At 40.0% G+C, this 16,131-nt stretch overlaps 2 protein-coding genes across 4 annotated transcripts in view; both read left to right on the top strand.

The window, feature by feature from the left end:
- The window catches only part of gab2 (GRB2-associated binding protein 2), a 53,875-nt gene extending 51,385 nt beyond the window's left edge, over positions 1–2,490 (top strand). For all 3 annotated transcript variants that reach the window (XM_078245790.1, XM_078245788.1, XM_078245789.1), the window contains exon 10: positions 632–2,490. In XM_078245790.1, the coding sequence (XP_078101916.1) occupies positions 632–775 (144 nt within the window). In that variant the 3' untranslated portion in view covers positions 776–2,490. The remainder of the gene's footprint in view (positions 1–631) is intronic.
- A 6,917-nt stretch (positions 2,491–9,407) lies between these two features.
- maml2 (mastermind like transcriptional coactivator 2) overlaps positions 9,408–16,131 on the top strand; it is a 45,115-nt gene continuing 38,391 nt past the window's right edge. The window contains exon 1 of the mRNA XM_078245791.1: positions 9,408–10,746. Within this exon, the coding sequence (XP_078101917.1) occupies positions 10,285–10,746 (462 nt within the window). The 5' untranslated portion in view covers positions 9,408–10,284. The remainder of the gene's footprint in view (positions 10,747–16,131) is intronic.

The raw sequence follows: 16,131 nt of genomic DNA on the forward strand, positions 1-16,131 counted from the left end.
CAAATTAATTTGTTACAACATATGTAGTAAGGGGTCCCTGCTTCGTCTCTCTTTCAGTTGAGGGGTCCTTGGTTTCAAAAATATTGAACTCTGCCCCAGGGCGTAATCTACGTTAGATTTTACTTTTTTGACTTCAGACGTTACAACGTCTTCTTAGTTTATTTATTTGAAGAGATTTCTTACTATTTATTTAGCTGTTTTGATGTGGGATTTGTTTTGAATATCTAATTATTCATTTTTTTTTATTTAATGTTTGTTATTTAAGATAAAATACAATTTCAGTTGCACTTTTGATAAGAGGACACCTTTGTTGTTTTGCACAGTTTATATAAATAAGGGAATATTTTTCATTTCATTTCAGTATTTTTCAGTCAAAAACATGGTAAGACATAGGCTACCCAAAAGCTAGTCTGGACAGGTGAATCTTCACTTGTCCCTTAAAACAAACACTGCAGCTCATTATATTAAAAAAAACCATGAGAAAACCCATTGTGAACTTAAAATCGTAAATTGCATCGTGAGTTGAGCGTATTGTTACATCCCTATTTAACAGCATTTGGTCTTATTTGTACCACAGTGCAGTCCGCCCTCAGGCCAGAATCTCACTCCTGCCTTATTTATCATCCCACAGCCCTCTACATCCTCTGTGACGTCTGATGAGAAGGTGGACTACGTGCAAGTGGACAAGGAGAAGACCCAGGCCCTGCAAAGCACCATGCAAGAGTGGACCGATGTGCGCCAGTCTACTGAACCTGCCAAGGGGGTCAAGTCCTGACACTGACCTGTACAGAACAATGACACAATCCCAACCTTAAGTCAAGCATCTCTAGTATCATGTCTCTATCATTCCTATGAATACTGGTTGGGCTTGTTGAAGACTGAAATATTTGGACAAAAAGCCATAACCTATCCTATGCCTGTTCTCTGTGATGATTTTTACTGCAATGCACTGCTAACATGCAGGATATCAGGCCATACAGGTGAAGCGCCCTGCCAAAGCTCTTCACGCAGACTGTTATAGCAGTCTATGGACAAATGATAATGTGTATGAAAATATCATCCTTACTCATCAATCCGTCCTGTATAAATTAAGTGTTTCATCAAAGCTGTCCCACCCACCCTCTCTGCAACAGTCAAACATTTTGCATCTAGCAGGTCATTTACCCAATTGCTGCCATTTGAAGAGCAGCAGAAGCTAACTGGTGGTCGATAACCATATTAATATACTGTAAGAGTATGCATACTGGTCTCAGGAATGCCAAGATGCACTCCAATTTTGGCATGCAGGCAGACTCTCTCCTTTCACTTCAATCTATCATTTGTGCTGAGTCTTGCAAAAGCAGTGAAGAGATTATTTTCACTGCAGGCAATCATTTAAGCTTAGCAGTGCATGTCTGGTATAACGGGGGGGGGGGGTGGGGGGGAAATACAGCCTTACAAATACATGCAGGCCCGTGTCAGAAGCCCCTACGATAACTGTACTTGGCTGTTGCCTCGGTTTCAATTAAGTATGAGACCAAACCAGCTGTCAGGCTGGATGGCAGGCCAATTATTTCAATGCAGGTACAAAGTCAGAAACGTCTTAATGTACAGAATAAAGAGAGCAAGACCGCAGAGGAGAAGACGCATCTTGTAGCTTTGTAGGTTTGACTTTGGTGGTCAATTTGCTTCAGGTAATATTCTAATACATTTCATTGTAAATGTGCACTGACTAAGAAAATGATTGAGTTGAAGGAAGTAAAAATAAAGCAGGAGAAGTAGTTTCCAAGGAGTTCAGATATCCCCTCTCTCCATAAATACAAGTTAAGGAGAATAGCGTATTTATGTTTCCCTGGAATTTAACCATTCACTGATGTCTGTCTTTGATATGCCACACACTACAGCTATGTCTCTGAAGAGTAATTGTCACCTGTATGTAAATTATTAATAGGATGACATATTTGCAGCACATCTTGTCGACTGTTTGATGCACTTGTCTGAGACAAAAGGTGCACTGCAGTAATGGTAACATTGTGCTTTTCTTGCAAAGGCAACCTGCCACGATGAAGATTCGCCGGTGATCACGGTCACTTAAAAATAGTTTAGGAAAGAATGTTTACTTAATTTCCTAAACTCTTTTATTTGTTTTAATTTGCCTTATATTTTTCATTTCAGTTTTGACTGTAAATTTTGCCTTGGAGAAATTTAATTATTTACAATATTATTCAAGCGAGAGCCATATTGTATTTAGGACAACTGAATGATCAGTTTCAACTTAAGTCCAGTATTTCATTGTGGGCTGGAACCACTGGAGGGTCAATTCCTATTTTATCTTTCTATGAATAGTGTGGCCATGCAGTGCTAGGTGGTATTATTGATTATTTCATTAGGATTTACTTCTTAATGTTTTTCTACCATTTTTACTGCTTTTTGTATTGTTTTTATCATTATTTTTTACTGATACATGTAAGCGAGTGATAAGCATAAGGACGGGGTCAGGCTAAATGAAGCTATGTTAATTCCCAAAAAGAATTGTATGATCTATACATGAAACGGGGAGGCAGGCAATTTGAGTTGCACTGGCAAAGAAATCCCCCGGTGAACTGCGATTCACAAAGAGCGGGAAGAAAGAAAAGACTGAAGAAAAAGCCTGTCTCCCTGTCAGCCTCTGAAGTGAAATGGATGTGTAATTTATTATCTAGAGATACGCGTTGTAAGCAGAAGAGCTGTGTATGTGTTGTGGTAGATTGTGACTTGTAGTATGTTAAATGACAGCCTGACTGGGCCAGATTGAAAACCCTGCTCAGATCTACTGTCAGACTGTCACTGGGTTGACGTACTGTACTAGTAGAGATCGTTTTCTTTAACCACTGTTTATTGCTACTACTGTAAAGCATTTGCAGATTGCTTGTGTGTTAATTTATTAATTTATTATGCATTTTGCAGTTGATAATTGAAAAAAAAAAGGAAAAAAAAACAAACAACAACCAAACAAGGAAACCTTCTCTCTACTAACATTAATGTATGCAAACTGTCTTGATTTTGTGAAGCAATATGACAAACGATGCCAGTGTGATGGTAATGTGGTACAGTTCATTTGGGATACTCGAGAATACAAGACTTTGTTATTCCTGTATTATGGTAGACTTAAACTGTGGACATAGAATAAATCAAGAAGTGAAAGTTTGGCGTTAGGGTCCTCTTTAAATATATATCCAAAACATTGTTTTCTGGCAGCCACGGTGCCGTTACTCAGGTAACCCTTTACTTGAAGGTATCGACATAATCGTGACATGACACTGTCATAGCTATAACATGACACTGTCATGAACGTGTCATAAACGTTTATGACTTCTGTCATTAAGTGTCATTCGGCTTTTGTCATGACAAGTTGACATTGTTTGGGTTGTCTTGATTATGACAAGTTGACATTAATCAAAGTGACATTACCAGAAGTTGTCTTGGTCATGACAAGTTGACATTCAAATTGTTTGGGATGTCTTTGTAATGACAACTTGACATTAACCAGGATGACATTACCAGAGGATGTCTTTGTCATGACAACTTGACATAATGTCATCCTGTTTAATGTCAAGTTGTCTTAATAAGGACACTCCAAACAAATTTAATGTCAACTTGTCATGACCAAGACAACTTCTGGTAATGTCACTTTGATTAATGTAAAGTTGTCATAATCAAGCAAACCCAAACAATGGCAGAAGTCATAAATGTTTATGACTTGTTTATAACGTTTATGACACGTTCATGACAGTGTCATGTCATAGTTATGACAGTGTCATGTCACGATTATGTCGATACCGTCAAGTAATGTGTTACCATTACTCGTTACCCATCCACCCATTCTTAATTGGTGCTGTAATGCTCAGAAGTTGAACGCCTGCTGCCCCCTGTTGTATGGGACAGCAGCTGCATCCATTGGCATTGATAAAGCGTGAGATAGATTGATATGGGTTTTTGGAAGCGGATACACATACTTCTGGTTTTAGTCAATTTGTATGCCTGTCTTTTCATACCAAAAAAATTACAAATATGCATTACCACACTCATTATTTCATTCTTGGCACACAGGAAAAGTGACCAAAATTAGCATTTTCACTTCAATTGGAAAATGATACATTTAATGTATTATTACTTATAAATAAATATCGCAAGACATAACAATGTGTTTCTCCAGGATCCTGTTACACTCATGCACTTCTGAAATTAATGTTATTGCGCTTCATGATATGACTTAATATCTAATTTCCCCAAAAACAACATTAAAAATGACCAGTCGGGCTAAAGATTTCCTAGTTAACCAAGACCCCGATGACAGATTGACAAACTGACTAAGAAAAAGTGCAATGATAAGATTATTTCTACTCCTTCCTTTCATATGAATATCAGTGATACTGATGCTGGCCAGAGTCTGTTTACAGGCCAGCAGTGGCCCTCTGTGTACCCATGTGCTCCTGCTATGGGCAGCAACAACAACAAAAAACATTTTCTACACAATATGAATATTTATGGATTCTCTCATTATCAATTCTTATATGATCCATAAAGACACCCTTCCAAAATTCATTTGTATGGGTCCCTAGGAATCTGTGGCTTTGTGAAGTATAGCAGGTTTTGCAAGTGTTATGATAGGAGTTTCTCTGGATTATAACCCTGTTTTCTAGTTAGATTTCTGTTAGACTGAATTCTACATTTATGTACAACAGCATTAATACCTTCCAGAGAATAGAATGTTTTAACAGTCAGGCCTTAAGTGTTCTGCAGGAGTCCTGCTATAATATCTACGATTGGGTTGGTTGGGTTCCTACGCAACCAGTAGGAATCGGACCGGATTAGAACACAAATTTCGGTTCCTCATTTTGGTTCCACTTAATGTGTCGACTGAAATATTTTCTCTCTGTCGCTCCGAAAAACAACGTAAAAATATCACACTTTCTCTGTAGTCTACCGTAAATGTAGGCTACTTTTAAAATGCCATATTTTCCCTCTGGGCTCACCAAAACGGACGTAAAAGCATATTAACCATTCACTGCACGTGATCGCTAGTAAACATATCACATTTAAAAGTACCGGTTCGGCATCAGAATCGTAAAAATCCAAACGATACCCAACCCTAATAATATCACATGATGAATTTAAGGTGTTCTTAAGTATTTGTGTGATGTCTTTAAAGCAACTTCTTTTGTCATCCCCATGTGTTTATAACAATGGTAGTCTTATGCTACGACTAGAAACCTGAGCTGTAGTTAGTGCCAGGTTGCTTCAGTAAGGCAAGGCAAGGTAATTTATTTATATAGCACAATTCGGGCCCAAAGACAATTTAAAGTGCTTTACATGAGCATAAACATGCAAAGCAAATGAAAAGAAAATTCAACAATTATAAAACAAAAACAACAAAGACAGTAGATTTAAAAGACTTTAGAAGAATGACCGTCTGTAAATGAAAGCAATGGCAACAAGAACAAAAAAACACAGATCAGGTGTTCTGGAAGTTTATTCCAGATATGCGGTGCATAGAAACTAAAATCTGCTTCTGCATGTTTGGTTCTGACCCTGGGGACGGTGAGGGCCAGTCTAATGATTCTGGGGCCCACTTCCAGGTCAGCGGGTGGTCTGAGTGTGGTAAGAGATAGATCCCATGACTGCAGACTCAACAGGTTACAACAATAGCCGATCTTTCTTCCCCTTTCAAAGCAGCCTGGAGCACGATGCTGAACCCTCAACTACTCCATTAGCTACCATTATCGTTACGATACTTTTTAATTACTTTTTTTTTAAAGGGCAGAAAGGCAAGTCATGTCAGTGTTTCGCAGTATTGCTTTCCTCTTTGGTTCGTTCTGTGTGGACTTTGCATGTTCGTCCCATGTTTGTGTGGTTTTCCTCTGGGTGATTCAGTTTCCTTCTGCTTCACAAAAACATGCATCCTGTCTCTGTGAATGTCAGTGTGATGGCCTGTCTGTGGTTGCAACCCTATAGTGTGCTGGCATCCACTATAAGTCTGCTGCATCTACAGTAAAGCTAGTAGCTAATTCTGCAGCCTTGTGTTGTCTTCCATTCGACCATGCATCGTCCTCCCGGTCAAAACCAGAAAATCAACACTTTTTCTGACGTTTTTGTCTCTTTTTTTGACACTTTTGGCGCTTCATTCAATGTTTTTTTGGCACTTTTTTTGACATTTAACGCTTCTTAAACTAGTTTTACACTTATTAGGCATTATAAGGCATTCTATTACTTATTTTTGGAATTCCTGGTCAATAGAAAACCTATTATACCTAATTCTTGAGTTAAAAAAGCTGAAATTATGAATTATTTAGACTAATATTAAAGGAAGGATAATCACAGAAGGGTCAACGTTCAGTCGGGATACTGTTTCGAAACATTTCAGTTTTTTGTTTTCAAATGCTAAAAACATTGAATAAAACACCCAAAATTCAATGAAAGTAGAGATCCGATCTTTTGTTGTACTTGCGAAGCACGTTGTATGGAATCATCCGTGTTATTTTTTTGGGTAATCCAAATTAGGTCGTTAAAAAGAAACCCATATTGCTGATGTAGACATTTAGACGATGGGTCAAATTTGACCCGAAGACAACATTAAATTAGCAGTGGATGAATGAGTTACAGAGGCGGTATAATGAATGCTTGCTCTTGGGGGAATTGTTGGGTCTCTGTAGATTATAGAGTGTGGTCTAGACCGACTCTACCTGTAAAGTGTCCTGAGATAACTTCTGTTATGATTTGACACCATAAATAAAATGTAATTGAATTGAGGCAAACACAACTAAATTCACTTTACCCACATTTTAATTTGAAAAGTGCTAAGTAGCCTACATTTTTTTCCACCTTAACCTTTTAGTTGCTGAGGAACACAATAAGTCTGCAGTTCACCGCTATATTACACACACGTACACATTAAAAGAGAAGTGTTAAGGCTTGCAGTTCACATAGATTTCAGCAGCCGCCTTCAGTTTCAAGAAAATGAAGGACCCCATTTGAGAATGTCAGGAGCCAATCAGCTCCTTCAAAGGTCCAATGTGTAGGAATTTCTCCCATCTAGCGTTGCGATCATATTATCGCAATCAACTCTCTCACACCGCGCAGTTCAAAGTACGTATTACAGCTACGGTAGCCTTCACGCTTTTTTCTGATGACGCCGGTCTCTTTGCTCTTTTCAATATCCTTTTTCTTTTTTCTGGGTGAAGAAGAAGACTCCTGTTCCTGAAATTTGGATTTTGAATACGTGTGGTCGTGTGGCCGTGTGCAGCACCTGTGAGTTTATCGTGTGACAGCGAAAACACGAAAGGCGGAGCAGTATATCCTAAATGTCCCTTACCGGCTAACGTATTTCAAGATGGCGCATGAATATGGAGTGTCTTACCCCGGTTCATGCGAATGCAACCGTAAAATTTCAAGCCAATAGGAATATTTGGAATTGATGGTGGTGGTAAATATTCATGAAAAAGGACAAGTTTGTGAACAAGCAACACAGATTTTGATAATGAACTACTAAAAACATTACACACTGGACCTTTAAAGTGCTACTAGAGAATTAGTATGCTTCATGTGTGCCCTCTTGTTGTGGAACTGGACTTGAATGCTGACAGACTAGTTAGCAGACAGTGCCAGTAAGAGGTTAACCGACCGCCAACTTGAAACATGGGCTGAGTTCCAAATCTCAGACTCTTTTCTTTTTCACTTTTAGTACGAACTGCAGCTGCCCTTACAAAGTACGTACTGTTACATGCAGTATGCACACATACTACTTCTTGAACTTTGACCCTCTTGCTCATATATGCTGCGCAAGGGATTGTGGGTCAAAACGAGCCAGAAAAACATCCTGGCTTGCATACTGCAGAATCTGACCGGATGCAGCGGGACATCCTGGTATTTGTGGCATACTGCATTTGATATACTATGTATTGGGATATACTAAAACAAATTCTGGCATACTAAATAGTGTGGTAGTATGGGTATTGGGACGCAGGGATAGTTCTCTTGTAACTTGACAGTCTTAATGTTTACTTTCCTACAAATAGAAGCAGTTTAGCTGTCCACGTTATTGTCCTTTGAGATTAATATATCTGTATATCTGATGACACCATCAGATATATTGACACCATGTCGCCAACATCTTTATAGGACTCTCTGTGTAACTAGTTAAGTTTGTGTTGTGGGTTTTATTCTAGTTAATTATTATGATATTTATGATATTCTCCTGTACGGCCTTTTGGTAAAGTAGCCTGCAAGAAACTTTTGTAGGCCTTCTATCGTATTAACAGACAAACCACAACCAGTAATAAATACATTAAAAGGATTTCAAACACCAAAAGGAGATCTTTTAAACCATAAATATCTTATACCAAATCTGCTTCATCAGCTACTTCTATCTGCACATGCACCATTTGTGTCATGTTGAACAGTTGTGGAATGTAACTAAGTGCATTTACTCAAATGTATAATAATAGTAAATAATACTTGAGTCTTTTCTTCTCATGCCGCTTTCCACTTCTACTTCTGCTACATTTCAGAGAGAAATATTGTACGTTTTACTCCACTACATTCATCTGACAGCTTTAGTTACTAGTTACTTTACACATTAAGGTTTTTTCACACAAAACACATGTAGTTTATAAATTAAACTGGCCAACAATATAACGGCCTACAAGTCCAGCTGCAATGATTAGACCATTAAACACACAACTGTTTGGATCCTTTACACTTTCTAAAATGTGAGGATTCTTCTGCATTGAGTACTTTTACTTTTAATACTTTAAGTACATTTTCCTGATGATACTTACATACTTTTACTTAAGTAACATTTTTAATGCAGGACTTTTACTTTTTACAGTGTGGTATATAAGTCAGAGATCTTCAACAGGGGGTCTGGGACCCCTAGCGGGTCCTTTGAGTTGCTGCAGGAGGGGCCTCCTAGATAGCCATAAGGTAGCCATCCACAGATCCAGTTAAGCTTAAGGATTCCCTGTGTCACATTCTAACATTACAACATGATGTGTAAATATGAATGTCAACAATTATAATTGCAATAGCTTAGTATTGTATGTCCCATAAAAAGGTATGTGTAAAGGCCTTAGGCCGCCCTATACATTATTGTAGGCCCAGTTTAACATGCAATTTATATTTTACATTTCATTCTCATATTGTATACAATACTATGTTGTAAGGGCTCCCTGCTCCATCTCTTTTCCAACTGAGGGGCCCTTTAACAAACGTTAAAGACCCCTGGCATAAGTAAAGGATCTGAATACTTCTTCCACCGTTGCTGTTGATCAAACATGAATGAGATCCTGTCCCTGTGCTGTCACGGTGCATGCCCGGTCGTTCTCACTTCTCTCCACTAGAGCGCGCGTTAGGACCCCGCCGCGTCTACCGGAGTGGATCATGTCAGAAGAGGAATGTTCGTACAATGAGGGTCTGTGTATTGTAGTTCCGCTTTTTCCTCGGTGCACCACACGGACAAACGCTTGTCAATGGACTATTTGAGACGGATCTCAATCGGTTTAATGCAACGGCTCCCTGCGTCTCGGCTGCGTTCTTTTTGACTCGTAATTTGCAACCAGATCCTTTTTTTATCCGGATGGAAAGCGAAAGACGGCGAGAAAGGACCAAAAAAAAATAATAAATCCAAACCAAAATGCCGTGAGTGTTGAAGTTTAGGGGCTTTTGTGTGTTGGTAGATTCTCCTATTTTGGCGAAGCAGTCGCTCACTTTAAATGTACAGTTATTCTTACTCTTTTCTGACTATTTAATAAGTGTGGCACATAGATGACATTGTAGTTTAAATACCAGCCATCGATGGAACTGAAGTTGTGCGTGCTAAGGTTCTGAATCATCCGAGGGCTTCTTATTGAATGTAATGTATCCGTGAGCAGAGGTCCAGTCGTTACGAGTGGATTCATTCCAGCTGTGAGTCCACGAGCCTTTCATGTGTGTAAATCATCTCAGTTTTAATTCTAAGCTGACACAGTATAACACCAGGGAGGAAGAAATCACTAATACAAATCTGCAACATTGGGACTTTTTTTTAATGCCTCTGTGGAACCTAGAATGAGTTTATACTGACCTGATCTTACTTTCTAGGCAAGTGTCTTTGAATCTTTCCCATCTCTAAACATTCCTATCAGTTTGTCGGGATAATTGTGCAATCTTTCAACAAACAGGCTATCATAGGCTGCACCGTCCGTCTCTCGAGTGACTTTGTGCGTGTAGTGGAGTATTTTTTCTTTCCACATGGGATCCTAGCTGAGTCCATACGTCTTATTGTCTTCCATGCCCGTACTGTGGTCCAATCTAAGCTCAGCGGACCTCAGTGTAAACGGCATGGGAGAGGCGACCCCTGCTCAGTCTGCCGCGGGAGCGTTCGTGCCCATGTTGGGTGTCGGTTTAGGAACTGTGCCCGGCGGGGTCGGCAGCGGGCCTGGGGTGGCCCCATCCAGGGGCTCCGCGGTGCCACAGCTGCACAACGCCATAGTGGAGCGTCTGCGCGCCCGCATAGAGCTGTGCAGGCGGCACCACACCACCTGCGAGAACCGCTACCAGAGGGGCCAGGCCGAGAGCTCGGACCGGGAGCACGAGAGCACGCTTCACCTGCTCAACATAGTCCACCAAGGACCCGGGACCCGGAAGGCAAAGGGCAGCCGGGGATCGAACCAGCAACCTCCAGAGTACAGCAGGGCCAACGGGGAGCAGAAGGGCTCCGAGGGCGAGCAGAAGATCAACACGCGCATAGCGGTGAGTTTGGCCCAATTGGTCATCGTGGGGTGGGGGGGGTGTAATGATGAATGATCAGCAGTGACAATAATAATAAAGATGATGTGATGATGAGTATGATAATGACGTTAAAGCTTGTGTTAAGAATGACACCGTGGTGAATATGATTATCATAGTGATGATGAGGATGATAAGGTTGTTGTTACTTGTGATGATAGGCATTATAAGCTGTTTTTTGTATCAGTTTATCAACGAATTAATCGCCAATCACATGCATGCAACCCATACCAGTAAAAAGCCAGTCATGGGTCGGGTACAGGACTTTAAACCTGTATGACCTAAGTGACCCGAAATGTCACAGTTGGGATGTCTCCTCCTCCTTTTTTTTTAATGGCATACTCCTCTTTCAGGTAGAGTTGTGCTTTTAAGTTATTCCTAACCTCACAAAGGACAATAACCATCAAAAACCAACAACACTTCCTTGCAATTCATTTCAGAGCATTCAACAGTTACAGTTCTGCCCAAACTTACAGGACAACAAAACTCAGACCATGAGAAATTACAAGCATTATTTTTGCATGTCAATCTGCCTGTCAGCTGAGCGCTGTATAGTTTCTGTATTACAGTAAGTAATGTTTCTACACAAATTACTCACAAATACGCCGCTCTGACTCTTAATGGACAAGCAGTTAAAGTGATGGTTTGGAGTAATTTCACACTAGGCTGCTTTGCACCTTGACCTCGAGCCAACCAACCCCCCATAAGCTTTTTTCCCTTGTTATAACGTTGGTCGAGTTAACGTTATTAGCTGGTCAGCTTAGTGCAGGCGCTAATGGATCCACGTTTGTATCTCGTAAATTACCCCACTAATAATGCCCCGAATGATACCAAACTTCTACAGTAGTACAAATAGTTTCTGTTCTTATAAAACAAGGCATTAGAAAGTTTGTAACTACACCAGAAGTATGTAGTAGTATGTAAGTACTGCGCGATAGCGCGGTAGCAACCGAGAGGAGTATCCATCAGGCAAGTGTTATTTAAATATACTTCTGGTGTAGTTACAAACTTTCTAATGCCTCGTTTTATTAGTACAAAAACTATTTGTACTACTGTAGAAGTTTGGTATCATTCCGGGCATTATTAGTGGGGTAATATACGAGATACAAACGTGGATCCATTAGCGCCTATACTGAGCCAACCAGCTGATAACGCTAACGTGACCAATGTTATAACAAGGGGAAAAAAGCTTATGGGGGGTTGTTTGGTCAATGTACAAAGCAGCCTAGGGTGAAATTATTTCGAACCATCAATTTAAGGCTCTGTCCAACCTTACAGGACAACCAAATCCAGACCAAATGGCACAACAGTTGGGCAATGTTTTAAAACCAGAGTAATAAACTCTGGGTTCCTGGTTCTGCTGATTAAAGAGGCCCTGGAAGTAGATGGGATGATACAGGATCACAAAGCTTGTTTGCAAAGCAATCCATTCAGAGCAAATTGTTTTGGGGTCATTGGGCCATGGGGCTGTTTTGCATTTACCGCAAACCTTGTCAGCATGTGTACCGTGCAGCTGATCCAAACAGATGGATGCAGATGCATTCCGTGGCTTGTTTAACCCATTTCATATGCACAATTATCTCATTTTGCAGTACAGATATGTCAGTTTCCTTTGTGTCACACAGATTACCAAACCCTCAAGAGGATGCTACCTGTCATTGAACAGGGTTTCTCAAAGTGTTTCTTAACAAATGGGGGTTTTTTTTTCTTTCTTTTTTTTTTCTGAAGTCAAGCAAAGAGCGGTGTGGCCTTATTTTGAGTAGTTTTGAGAATCTTATGAGAAAAGGATATTGAGAATAAAGGACAGTATAGTTTGCATGTTCTCCCTCAACATCAGAGCCTTGCAAAAAACGCTGGGTTAGGAAATTCGACTGTAAAACACAGCAGGGCTTTCTGTGTGCCTGCTAGTGCTGATAGGACTGACTTCCTGTATGGCATCTGTTAAGGGCACAGCCAGTAAGATGCAAGATTTTTTTGTTGTTGTTTTTCTTTCATTGGGCATGGGGGAGTTCAGCATCTAGACTATGAATTATTTCTCAAGCAACGTTACAAATATAATGTCAATTAGGGTGAAAGCTTGCAGATGTTCCTGCTCTTGATTTGCCTGAGATGCTGGATGGAAAAATAAACAATGTAATATTTTTTTTTTTATTTATTATTTTTTATATTTTTTTATTTTTTTTTCCAGTAAAGCCATAAAAGGGCAGCGATGATTGTTCTGTCAGTTCATTTATTGTCATCCCTAGAAGTGAGCACCGGATAGCCTCTACATGTCATGCAACTGTATTAGCTTAAGCCTGGATTGAGACTTTCACATCCAAGAAAAGTTTTTTCCCCATGATTTATAGTGCTAATATAAAGAGCCGTTTGCTTTCCACATATTTAGTTTTCATGCTGTTAGAGACGGTACAGCCGCGGACATGATGAAACATGATGAGTCGCAAGACACAACAACATCATGTATTATACTGACTGTCTAAAAGAGGTCAGGGAACATCATTATCATGTACTGTTTCATTTTTCCTGATGTTGACTCTGGAGTAGCGTGTTCTACATAAAACTGATGAGTGCAGCAAGAGTGCGAGGAGGAAATGAAGTCTTGGCACACATGTTTATATCAACCCTGGGGTTAATATGTTTTTCACAACTCATGATGATTGGGTGAAGCAGAACAGCAGCCGTTGCACAAATCCCCCCCTAATGCATTTATACGGCATCTTTCCAGCATTAACACTGCAGAGTTCTTTCTGGAATTTGTTGTAGTAAGTAGTAAGTAAGGTGTCAAATAACTCTTGCAACCAAATACTGAAAAATTAGAGCTGCAAAGATTTAAAAAAAAAGAACCAATTAGTTGTCGACTATTCAATTAATCGTCAACTATTTTGATAATCGATTGTTCGGTTGGAGGTTTTTTTTATGAAAGAATTCTGTGATTCCAGCTTCTTTAATGTGAATATTTTTCTAGTTTTTTTTCACTCCTCTGTGTCAGTAAATTGAATATCTTTGAGTAGACAAGTGGACAAAACAAGACATTTAAGACATTTTATAGAACAAACAACTAATCGATTAAAGGTAAGTTACTTTCTGCCATATTTGCTGAAACTGATCCTATGTTCGAGTAGAACTACATGAAGCAGGTAATAAAAAAAAATTGCACACCACAGCTCCCTGTTCAGATGCACCAATCAGGGCCAGGGCGGGGTGTCTAACTGCGTGTCAATCACTGCTCAGGCACATGCATTCATTCTCCCTTGTGGGGGGAGGGGCTTAGGAGACCGTTTTGGGGTTTAGCAGAAAGGGGGGAGGGACTGAGAAGTTGTTGATGTTCCGATTTTTTGGCTAAATCCTGAATCTTCGCAATCCTACCTACGGCTAGGGTTGGGTATCGTTTGAATTTTTACGATTCCGATGCCGAACCGGTACTTTTAAAACGATTCCGATTCCTAAACCGATTCTTGAAAAACTGAAAAATGACATCAAAGATGTGATATGTTTACTAGCGATCACGTGCAGTAAATGGTTAATATGCTTTTACGTCCGTTTTGGTGGGCATAGAGTGAAAATATGGAATTTTAAAAGTAGCCTACATTTACGATAGCTAGCTAACAGTAGACTACAGAGAAAGTGTGATATTTTTACGTCCGTTTCAGAGCGACAGAGGGAAAATATTTCAGTCGACACCTTAAGTGGAACCAAAATGAGGAACCGAAATTTGCGTTCTAATCCGGTCCAATTCCTACCGGTAGCGTAGGAATCGGTTCCATAGTGGAACCGGGTTTCGGTACCCAACCCTACCTACGGCACCTTTAATCAAGATTTTCTTTTTTTTTTTATAATCCAAGAGTACAACTTGTGTTTCAAGTATGTCATGGGGTGCTGTAGTAGTTGACCGTACTACATTCTTCTGAATTAAAATGTAAGGCTTTTACAATGGCCACATCTGTGCATGTTATTGACTGTTCACATTGGAATTTGCGATGGAAATGTACACCAAGTGAGGGGCAAACAACACAATGGATTATGACTGGCTGGGAGTGCAGAGTGAGCAGCACCTAACAACGGTGCTCATTGAGACCAGATTAACAAAGGATATTCTTTTATATGAAATTGGAGAAAGGGGAAAGAAGAAGGGATGAGAGCCGACTTATCCAACCACTCAGAAAATGATTTTCCATAATGCGTGCGTGAACTCATTGAAAACTTTTGGGTACTCATAGATGCATTCGATTATGTTGTTCCACAACCGGTTTTCCAATCTTTCCCTTCATACCTGTATCAGTAGATTCATTCAGCACAGAAATGGGCTTAGAAAACATTAGCCCTGTATTATAATGTACGGACATTAAGTTTCATCAGATCAGTATTCAGCAACCATCTTACATTGTCTATCAGCGGCACAGATCGAGTACACAAACTAAAGGCTTAACAAACAGTGACACAGCCTCGCTGCATGTAGCATGCCATGCATTGTCATGCCCTATTATCATGCCTTTAACAAATGGCTCACTAAGCACCTTCTTGAAAGATGTGCTGGCCATGAAACTGTTTGAAGCACAAGGCCCCCATATAAATGTTTAGAGCCACTGAATACATTTCCTGCACGTGTTTACTTTACGTCAAACAGGCCTTGAAAAAGCAGTAGGCGAGGGATGCCTGGTCATTAACAGTCCTGTGTGCACTGGGAGGATTTTGTTATTTCCCAGTCTTGTTCTAGTGACAGATCTGAGAACTATAGGCCTAGAGCAGCATGCGCTCGCAGAGAAAGTGCTCTGTATGCCGGCGTCTGAGGTAGGGCTGCTCAATTATGGAAAGAAATCATAGTCACGATTATTCTGGTCAGTATTGAAATCCCGATTATTTAAAGTGCTCATATTATGCTTTTTGGCTTTTTCCCTTTCCTTTATTGTGTTATATATCTTTTTTGTGCATGTAATAGGTTTACAAAGTGAAAAGTCCACCTCAAAGGGACTTACAATCTCCAACAGAAAACACTGTTCACAAACTGCTCCAAACTGTTTTATTGTAGTCCAGCCTTTACTTCCGTGACGAACATACGTCACTTTGTAACACACGTTATAATGCACCTTTTGAATTCCCCCTTCAGAACACAAGACAAAATAAGTTTACTTGCAAAACGTAATGTATGTTAGGCATCTTGGTCATCCTAGTGATGCCCAGTTCGAATCTGGCTGAAGAATTTAGTCTTTGTCATCCTCCTCTCTCTCCCTATGTGTCCTGTCACTGTCTACTGTGAGCGGCCCAAAAAAGGCACAATGCCAAAATGCTCTTTAAGCTTTATGTGTTTGGCACAATTGCAGCACCCTGTACAAAAGGTCAGAACTGGCAACT

This window comes from Sander vitreus, chromosome 3, assembly GCF_031162955.1.
Source record: "Sander vitreus isolate 19-12246 chromosome 3, sanVit1, whole genome shotgun sequence".
NCBI lineage: Eukaryota > Metazoa > Chordata > Actinopteri > Perciformes > Percidae > Sander > Sander vitreus.